The sequence below is a fragment of the Martes martes genome (genome assembly GCF_963455335.1).
Source record: "Martes martes genome assembly, chromosome: 11".
NCBI lineage: Eukaryota > Metazoa > Chordata > Mammalia > Carnivora > Mustelidae > Martes > Martes martes.
In genome coordinates, this window is record NC_137899.1 from 1,350,942 (window position 1) to 1,360,918 (window position 9,977).

Sequence of the window (9,977 nt, forward strand, 5' to 3'; positions counted from 1 at the left end):
ACGCGCAGGTCCGGAGACTGCGAGGACCGGCTGGGGGTGAGCGGGGGCTGGGAGGCGCCGAAAGGGCTCTGGGGTGGACACGGGCCGGACGATCGTCCACAGCCACAGGGAGCCCTGAGGTGCGCCCCGGGCTCTGGGTGATGATGGCCCGTCCGTGCGGCCCGTCCGTTGTCACCAGCACCTCCTGCTGTGGGGACGTGAGTGGTGGGCGCAGGGGGGGCCTCGGGGAAAATCTCCGTCCCAAGCTCCCACCCAGTCTTGCTGTACACGTGAAACTGCTTGAAAAATGTCTATTTAAAGACATCTGCTCAAAAGTTGGCCTTTTACGTATTATTCGTAATTCCCAAATACAATTCTCACGGATCGTCACTGACTTTAAAACCAACCAAACGGGGGCGCCTGGGTGGCTCAGTGCGTTAAGCCTCTGCCTTCAGCTCAGGTCATGATCCCGGGGTCCGGGGTCCGGGGATCGAGTCCCACGTCGGGCTCCGCGCTCAGCAGGGGTCTGCTTCTCTGCCCCTCCCCTGGCCTGCACGCATTCTCTCTCTCAAATAAATAAATAAAATCTTTTAAAAAAGAAAACAAACAAAGAGCAAGCAAACAACCCAATGAAAAAAATGGGCGGAGGACTTGAGCGGACGTTTCTCGGAAGAGGACACAGACGGCCGACCCCGTGAGAGGATGCGCGGCGTCTGTGACCATGAGGACAATCGCAAACAAAACCACCACCTCGCCCCTCACAGCCACCAAACTGGAGAAACAAGCAGGACAGCAGGTGCTGGTGGGACCTGGAGGACCTGGGACCCTCGAGCTCTGTTGGTGGCTGTGGCCACGGGGCCACAGTGGCAGGAAACAGCATGGTGGTTCCTGACAGAATGAGACCCAGGTTAACCGTGTGATCCAGTGAGGGCCGCTCGGGGTCATGCACCCAGAAGGACCGACAGCAGGGACCTGGCCACGCTCACAGCAGCCAGAGGCGGGAAGCGCCCCGAGTGTGCATCCACGGGTGAGCGGATAAACGAAAGAGGGCGTGTCCCTGCCGTGGGACGTCACGCGGCCACAAAAAGGAAGGACACCCGCAACACTGATTTGCTCCCAGGGCCACGACGCGGCGTGAAATAAGCCGGTCACAGAAGGACACAGTCCCACCTACAGGAGGTATCCCAGAAGCTGCAGTGAGAGACAGCGGGCAGAGCAGGCGGCGGGGGTGTGGGGGAGGGGGCGGGGACTCCGTGTTGCGGGGGCACAGACAGAAAGTTCTGGAGACGGAGGGTGGGGATGGCAGCATGAAATGAATGCGCTCCGTGTGGCGGAGCCGTCCACACCGGCTGAAGCGGCGAATGTCCTATCGTGTGTGCAGCACCAGAGCCTTCTGTCTGGTTTACTTCTGGGACCAGGTGTACCAGCGATGAGCAGGGGACCCGGACCCGGGACACCGGACATCACCCGCCTCTAGCTCCTGCCAGCCTCGTGGGCTTGCTGAGTCTCATCTCCCTGGGGAAATTACCAGCGTCCACTTCGAAGGGCTGGCGGGAGAACTCCACACTGACCCCAAGAATGGCACCTGACACTCCCTAGAGCTCTGAATGGACTCAGGCCTCAGTGCCCTGGGTTTGGTTACTGCACCTCCTTCTCTGTTGGAGGGATTCCCTACCTCGTGAGTCCCGGTGGGAGGCCGTGGGAAAGCCCCAGACCCAGCAGCCTCCGGTGACCTGGGCCATCTGGGAATCCACGCAGCAGACACCTGGCTCCGCCTCCAAAACGCAGCCCTGTCTGGAGGCTGAAGAAGCAGCTGGAAGGCCTCCCCCAGCCCTGGAGGGGTCTGGTCCTCCCTGCGCCACTTTCCCGGCTCAGGAGGCCCCGTCCCTTGTCTGCTGCCGGCCGTCCATCTCCCCGGAGCACCCCTCTCGCCACCTCATCACCAGCAGAACGCAGTGGGCTCAGTGGTGGTGCGGCCAGGCCCAAATATCCAGGTTCCCGGATTCTTGCACGGAGTGCGACCGCCGCTGGGCGGCTCGGGGGACGCCGGGAACAGGACTGATCGGCGGCGTCACTCCCAGCCTGCAGTTTCCTTCTCTCCCCTTCCCTGGTCTTCCGGCAGCCCGGCCGGATGAGCTCGGACGTGAACTTGGGAGACACGGAGCGGGGGAGAGGCGCCATCTGGAGCCCTGGGCTGACCAGCTTGGGGACGGCAGGAGCCGAGTCCCCAGGGCCCCTGTCGTGGCCTGTGGGCCTTACGGCTTCTCATGTAGGCTTGTGTTATTTTATTTTTAGCAGCTGATACTTAATTTATTACAGCTGTCTTTCTAAAAACATAAATCTAAAAACAAAAACGTAATTCTTTAGCTTGCAAACCATCTAAGTCTGCTTGTGAGTATAGCAGATTTGAAATTGTTCAAATACACCTTCAAATATTTCAACAGCTTTTCTAAATGTAATATATCTGGTTTCCTTTAAAGTCCTTATTTGGCCAAAAATAACAAAGAAAACCTCCCTGAGCATTAAATAAGATTGATGAACTTCTAAATACGTTGAATGTAAAGTTGTCTTAAATGTGAGGACACAATACGTAACATTTGCATGATTTCAATGCGCAGGTCTGAACTGGAAATCTCAATCAACTCGTAACTACACATTTGAAAATGCAGTTTGGGGTTGGGGACAGGGAGTTCCTAAAAATGGGCACGAGGTCCTTTGGGGACGCATCCTTGCCCGCACCCCTTCACTCACGGGCCAGGGGGACACGCAGTATGCCGTCTCACAGGTCTCTTCCTCTGAACACCCTTAACCACGGGGCACCTGGGTGGCTCAGTGAAGCCTCTGCTTTCAGCTGAGATCATGATCCCAGGGTCCTGGGATCGAGCCCCACATCAGGCGGACTCCCTGCTCAGCGGGGACCTGCTTCTCCCTCTCCCTCTGCAGCTGCCCCTGCTGGTGCTCACTTTCTCTCTCTGTCCAATAAATAAATCTTTAAAAATAAAAAAAATAAATAAACCTCCTTAACCACGATGCAGTCCTCAGGTCCATAAATGTCTCCTCAGTATCTGGTGGCATCTGTGCCCGCGGGGCAGCCAGAGGGCCTCCGTATCCTTTCCAGGCCCACCAGCCCAGGGAGGGGGTGCGGACAGGGGTACCTGCTGGGATGACATTTCCCACACAGCTCCCTGACTCTGGACTTCCCGGTCAGCTCGATCCCCTGACAGCGCATAGGCGCTGGGCTCTGCCCTAGACCCTCAGTGCCTAGACAAATTCCCCTGGGAGCCACTGTGTGGGGCCGGTGAAGCAGAGGTCGGGGGGCCTGGCTGGGAGCAGCTTGAGGGGCAAAGTGAGGCAGGAGGTCTGCGACGTGGCAGCACCAGCTATTCCTGCAAGCGAGCTCAGAGCGAGGAGAAGGGGAGCGGTGGGTTGGCAGGAGGCAGGCCACACACGCAGGACGGGCCTGGACAGACAGCGGCCTGCAGAGGACAGACAGGTCAGGGAAGAAAGCGAGGGTGCTGGCGGCTCTCAGCAGCCTGTCGCGGGGGGTGGGAGTAGCGGCAAGCCGCCCATCCCTCGACCACGTCCACGGGCAGGCTGGCTGTCCGAAGCCGGGAGAGCCTGCGGACGCCCACGTGGGCGCAGGCCCAGGCCTGGCCCTGGGGGTGGGGGACTCACGGACAAGCCCACGGGGAGACGCACCCAGAGCCAGCTCTTGTGGCTTCCATTCAGCACACGGAACTGCGGGCCTCACCTGGGCATTGATTCAACACGCCTTTACTGAGCTCTATTCTGAGGGGTGTCCTCAGGCACCCAACTCCGGGAGAGCTCGGGAAAGCGTCCCAGGGAGGACCCAGCACAAAATGAGCTTTGCAGGTGGAGAGCAGGGAGGCCCTGTGTAGGCAGAGGGTGAGTCCCGCAAAGCCAGGGGGCGGTGCGGAGAAGCTCGGGGGGCAGGAGGACCGTCCGCCTACAGAACCGAAGCACAAGCGGGCTGAGACGCGGCCGTGAAGGGCTGTTTCCATCTGTCCTGTGCAGTTTAGCCAGGGAGTTACAATTTCAGAGGATTTGAGAATGATCATTCTGGAAGTCCCTGGGAACACTGGGGCCCAGTCATCGGGCAGGGCGCTGCTGCTGAAGGCCAAGCAGGAGCTGTAGCTGCGGGAAGGCCTGGGGTGGAGGAGGAGGAGGAGCGGGAGGCAGCGGCGGCAGCCTGGGGAGGGAGGTGGCAGAGCTGTCTGCGAGCCGTTCATCCGTGAGGAGGAACGGGCGAGCAGGGAGGATCCGTGGCAGCTCTGGAGGGAGCCGTGGGCTCGGGGACTGGCCTAGAAGCCTCCCGGTGATCTGAGCCTCGGGACTGGGTGAGACTGACCGTGGTGGGTGTGTAGGGAGCACCACCGAGTGGAACACAGAACTGTGACTCAGGAACAATCCGAAGTTCGTGGGAGGAGGCTGAACCGGAGAGCCGGCCGGGGGAGCCAAGGCCTCAGGGAAGCAGTAGCAGCTGTGGGGGACACGGCCGATGCAGGGCGGTGTCAGGGAAGGGGGGCCCGGGACAAGCCCTGGTACTGTGGACTCTGAAGTCACAGCAGCAGCAGGAGGACAGACGGTCCCCGCCAGTCCCTGGGCGAGAGGCACACAGGAGACGAGTCACCCTCTTCCAGAGTGGTCTGTTTCCTTAATGTTTTCAGTAACCTGGTTTTTCCCCCATTATGTTCTCTGTGGCTCAGAGACATCTTGGGAGACGCATTCGTGCAGAACACGCTATAGGAACAAGGTTACAGAGCCGTGCTGGCGGGTTTAGAGCACCCCGGAGCTAGTGGGATGAGAGCTGTCGCGCAGGGAGCTGTCACGGTCGGGTTTGCTTTGAGTGTGATTCATCCAAACAAGGCAGGACAGCCCCGCATTCCTGAGGTTCCGGGCCGGCTGATACTTTACTCAGTTAGGAAGTCGGGTTCAGCTGATAATGCTAATTCGGGACTCCCTGCCCCACCGGCTCCTCCAGCAGGATCACCTTCTTGAGTGCACACACTGCATGCTGGTGTAAATGCAGGGGCCAGCTCCGGACCGTACTGACCCCGGGGATGTTTACGAGAAGCCAGGACTTTACTGGGATGTGAGCGTGAGCCAGGTCACTTAGCGTTCGCACCGTCCTCCCTTTCCTAGGATGGGTCCCTAAGTGCTGCAGGGCTCGGTGTGGAGGCCAGAGAGCCCGGCAGCGAGTTTAGGGCTGAGGGCCTGGGGTACTTTGTTTCAAGCAGAAGGGAACACACGGCTTCCCCAAGGTCACCAAGCACCAGGTGATACGGGAGAGAGGGGGGGAAAACGGTTTCCAGGTCTGGCTTTGGGAACACTCGCAGGCCGGTGACTCCGAGCAGCTGCTCGCAGGGAGGAGCCTCACTTTGCAGCGGTGACAGCGGGGGCCGCGGGGGGGGCCGGGGAGCAGGGGCTGCCAGCCCAGCACACGGGCTCCGCACGCAGCTGCCGGGACAGCGCGGGATGCCCGCGGCGGGGTGCATCGAGCGGCTTCCCGGGCCGGGCGGACGACACACGACAGGACACCGGGACTGCTGCCACCGAGGGCCGACGAGGGCGTGACGACCCCCTCCCAGCCTCCGCACGGGGGACGGGGCCACCGTCCGCGTCCGAGCCCGGGCGTGGGGGTGGGCGCCGTCCGGGGCGCGGCTCGCTCCTGCTCCCCAGGTCGCAAGGGGGCAAGAGAGCGCGCCGCGTCTCTGCAGGTACGCGCCTGCCGGGCCCTCGCGCCAACGTCCTCCCCCGGAGAAGGCTCGGGCGGGCAGGGCAAGATATTTTCGGAAAGTAGGGCATTTTGGAGGCATTTCGTAACCCCTGAGACGGGGGCGGCGGCGCCTCCCGTGCGCGGGAGAGGGGGCAATGCCCGGGACCACCCGGCGCCCCCAGCCGCGCGCGGGGTCGCGGGGGGCGGGCCTGGTGGGGGGCGGGCGACCTTGGCGGGCGGCGCGACCTTGAGGCCTGCGTTCGCCTCAGTTGCCCCCTCTGCGCAATGGGGACACGCCCTGGCCGCCGGGCTGCATAGGCCCGCCCGCACCGTAGCCTCCGTCCCCCTCCCGCGCGGCGCCCCCTCCACCGCTCCGCGGCGCGCACGGCCTCGGTCCCCACGCCCGCACCCATCCCCGACCCGGTCCCCACGCCGCAGCGCCGCGACGGAGCCCGCAGGCGGGAACCTGCCTGCGCCGTCAGCGCGCACGCGCGCCCCCATCCCGCCCCTCCGGTGCCATCTCCGCTCATAGGCCAGTCGCACCATCACTCCGGCGAGCTCGCGCTCGCGATTGGCCAAGGTCCGGGCGCGCGACCGGCCGTGGGCGGGGCCCGGCGGGCTATAAAAGGGACGGCGGCGCGGCTCGTGCCGCCTTGCAGACGCCGCTGCTCCGGAGCCGCCCGCGCCGCGCAGCCATGGTCAACCCCACCGTGTTCTTCGACATCGCCGTGGACGGCGAGCCCTTGGGCCGCGTCTCCTTTGAGGTGGGGGTGCGGGGCGCGCCGCACGGGCGCGGGCGGGCCGGCGGGCGGGCGCGGGCGGACGAGGGGCGGCGGCGAGCGGGGGCGCGGGCGGGCGGGCGGACGGGCGGCCCCGGCCCGAGGAGCGCGGGCGGCGCGGCGCCATTTCCTGACGAGGGGCCATTTTGGGCGGCCGGGGGCGGCGGGGGAGGGGCGGCGGCGGACAAAGGCGGGGCGGCGGGGGAGGGGCGGCTCGCACGTGCTCGGGCCGCGCGCTCGGGGTGGGCAACGCCCGCAGGCGGGGCGGCGGGGGCCCCGGGGGGCGGCCTGAGGGACGGCGGGGCGCGGGGGGGGTGCACTGCGGAAGCGGCGGGGCCCCGCCCGGCGGAAGCGTGCGACGCCCCCGCCTTGCGCCGACGACGCCGGCCCCGCCCGCCCAACGGTCCCCCGGCGACTCTGCGGGCGGCGCACGGGGACGCGCCCGGCCGCCCTCCGCACGTGGCGCGGCCTCGGCCGCTCCCGGGGGCTCACCTGCCGGGGGACGTGGGGGATCCTCTCCTGGCGGCCTCCGGGGGCAGATTCTGGCCTCCCCCACCCCACCCCCGTCCCCCGCCCCGAGGCCGGGCGGGCGGGGCCTGCGGGAGGCGCCTGCACCCCGCGCCTGTGCGCGTGCAGGGCAGTGCCGGGGCCGCGGGGCGGGGACTTCCTGGCGGGCGCGTCCGGAGCCCCGGCGCGGGCACGCGGCGTCAGTTACGTGTAAAGTGGGCCCCGCGCCCCGCGGGGACTCCCGGTGCAGGGCGGCCCCCGGGAGCCGACGGGGTGAGGCCGCAGCGGGGGTCTGAGCGCTCCGGAGCCGGTGCTCGGGGCCGCCGCGCGCGTCCGGAGGCGTGAGGCCCCCGACGCTGGGAGCAGGGAAGCCTCGCGCGGGCTCCTGGCCGGTGGCGGAGTTTGGCACGTCTGGGTCTCGTGTTGCCCAACCCGGCCCCACGGGACCTCCGCCTGGCGGGAGCCGTTGGTGGTTGGGATTCACGATCATCACCGAAGAGGCATTTTCCTGTGGCGAGAGAAGGGCTTCGTGCTTCGGGAGCCCCGAGACGGGCTGCTGGGCCGCAGACGCGCGCGGACGCTAATCACACTCTGTTCTCTCGCAGCTGTTCGCAGACAAGGTGCCGAAGACGGCAGGTGAGTGCCCCTCGTGCGGAGCCCTGGCGCGGCAGGTGGCGACCCTGAGCGCCTGCGAGTGTGTCTATGTACATGCGGGTCTGTGTGTTTTCTTGCGACAGAGAACTTCCGTGCTCTGAGCACCGGGGAGAAAGGATTCGGTTACAAAGGTTCCTGCTTTCACAGGATCATCCCGGGATTTATGTGCCAGGTACGGGATGCGCTGGTGTGAGTCTCCCTGGAGAGCGGGCTGGTGCGTGTGTGTGAGCTGCTGCCCACTGTGCGGTCCCGTTTGACCTGCGAGTCAGCTGGAGCTGGTGTTTTCAGGGTAGAGTTTCGAAGTTTGTGGCGCATTTTCCGATCACGCTGCCAGGAGTGACAGGTTTTGTTCCTGTTCACAGGGTGGGGACTTCACACGCCATAATGGCACTGGGGGCAAGTCCATCTACGGGGAGAAGTTTGATGATGAGAACTTCATCCTGAAGCACACGGGGCCTGGCATCCTGTCCATGGCCAACGCTGGACCCAACACGAACGGCTCCCAGTTTTTTATCTGCACTGCCAAGACCGAGTGGTAAGGGCAGAGCACAGCGAAGGCTGCCGAGGGGCGACAGTCCCTCGCTTCCCCATTTCTGTTTTCCATCTAAAGGGGTGGGGGGACATGGGGGAGCTACAGAATTCCATCCTGTGCTACAGAAGGCGAGATACTTGGGGTGCCTGGGTGGCTCAGGGGGTTGAGCTTCTGTCTTGGGCTCAGGGTCCTGGGATCGAGTACCCCACCTCGGGCTCCTTGCTGGGCAGGGAGCCTGCTACCACCGCTCCCCACCCCTGCCTGCCTTTCTGCCTACTTGTGGTATGTCTGTCAAATGAATAAAATCTTGAAAGACAGACACTGGACTAGTGAGACGGGCGTTCGGCGGAGGAGTCAGGGTGAACAGTACTTCTGCAGGAAGGCGGGACGTAAATGTAGGCCACGTGTTGGGTGTGGAGATCACTCAAAACAAGGAAAGAGCGGTGCTTTCATGTGGTCAGTGTGTGCTCGTTGGCTCTCCAGGGCCTGTGAGAGCACACGAGCTGGGGGAGGTACTGGAGAGGTGGAGGAGAAGCAGACTCCCCGCTGAGCAGGGACCTCGGGACCCTGAGATGATGACTGGAACTGAAGGCAGGTGCTTAACCCACTGGGCCACGCGGGCGCCCTTCAGGGTCTGTTTCCAGCAGAGCATTGTTAACAGCAGTTGGGAGGATTTTCACCTTCTGAGGCCGATTCCTAGTCACCGTGGTGTTGCCGTTGGTTCCGCTAGACAGATGCAGTGTCGGGTCGGGGGCGCTGGCACTAAAGGCCGAGTGTGCCCCCTTCTGATGTTCTCAGGTGTACTCTGCGGGGGGTGTGGCCCCCGCTCCCTGCCCTGCACAGTGCGAGAGGCTTGGTCCCCAGCGCTGATGCCGCCTGTCCTGTTGTAGGTTGGATGGCAAGCACGTGGTCTTTGGCAAGGTCAAAGAGGGCATGAACATCGTGGAGGCCATGGAGCGCTTCGGGTCCAGGAACGGCAAGACCAGCAAGAAGATCACCATTGCTGACTGTGGACAGATCTGATCAGTCTGACTCGTGTTTTATCTTAACTACCAGACCATTCCTTCCGTAGCTCGGGAGAGCGCCCTCCACCCCTGCCTGCTCGAACTACCCCAGAATCTCCGCTCGCTGCGGTTCTGCGGGTTCCATGGTTCCTTACCCCCAGGCCTAGCTGGATCTCAGAGTTCAGTTTATGATGAAATAAAACCTAAACCACAGCTGTCTGTCCTTGTTTGGGGGGGGCGGGGGGGTCTGCTTGCCCCATGACCCGAATCCCCACCTCTGTCAAGACCTGTTACGGGGTTGCCGCCCTGCCGTCGTGGGAACCTGACCGTCCTGAGCTGCCAGGTCCGGGTGAGGCAAGGCCCTTCCTCTTCTGAGCTGGGCTTGAGACCAAGTGTGCAAATGATCAGTGAGAAGCTCACTGGGCGGGCAGAAGGGAGCCTGCTAAGGGTCTAGAACTACAAGCCAGGAGCACCCTCTGCTCCCCACAGCACCCCTGCCCGCAGGGGCTCTCGAGCCGGGAGCCGTTGGAGTGGTGTGAGAATGTCCGGCTGCTGGTCGGTTCCTTCTGCACACGGTGCTGGTGTGTCTGCGCTGTCGTTTTCTCCTGTCCTCAGGGTGACTGTGGGGACACTCCATGTGCATCTTGTGTCCAGGAGAGACGTTTCATCGACCCAGTCTGCCTTGTTCCTTTGTTAACAGGTTAGTCCTTGATCGTCCACACCTGGTCAGTGGTTGTGTCCATTACGGTGACGCGGGGGGTGATGCCAGAGTCAGTGGAAGTCCG

The 9,977-nt window shown here is 63.6% G+C and overlaps 1 protein-coding gene across 1 annotated transcript; it reads left to right on the top strand.

Moving 5' to 3' along the window:
- The first annotated feature begins 5,403 nt into the window (after positions 1 to 5,403).
- PPIA (peptidylprolyl isomerase A) lies at positions 5,404 to 9,405 on the top strand. The gene is made up of 6 exons (XM_080817950.1): positions 5,404 to 5,717; positions 6,249 to 6,480; positions 7,608 to 7,638; positions 7,740 to 7,828; positions 8,019 to 8,191; positions 9,079 to 9,405. Exons 2-6 carry the CDS (start codon positions 6,412 to 6,414, stop codon positions 9,209 to 9,211), a joined length of 495 nt encoding a protein of 164 aa, XP_080674076.1. The 5' UTR covers positions 5,404 to 5,717; positions 6,249 to 6,411; the 3' UTR covers positions 9,212 to 9,405.
- Positions 9,406 to 9,977: the final 572 nt, after the last annotated feature.

What these genes read in the sequence shown, in the direction of transcription:
- PPIA (XM_080817950.1), top strand. Translation starts at nt 6,412, where the DNA reads ATGGTCAACCCCACCGTGTTCTTCGACATCGCCGTGGACGGCGAGCCC. An exon ending in TGGGCCGCGTCTCCTTTGAG is followed by an intron (nt 6,481 to 7,607) that starts GTGGGGGTGCGG and finishes GTTCTCTCGCAG; the next exon opens with CTGTTCGCAGACAAGGTGCC. An exon ending in CAAGGTGCCGAAGACGGCAG is followed by an intron (nt 7,639 to 7,739) that starts GTGAGTGCCCCT and finishes TTCTTGCGACAG; the next exon opens with AGAACTTCCGTGCTCTGAGC.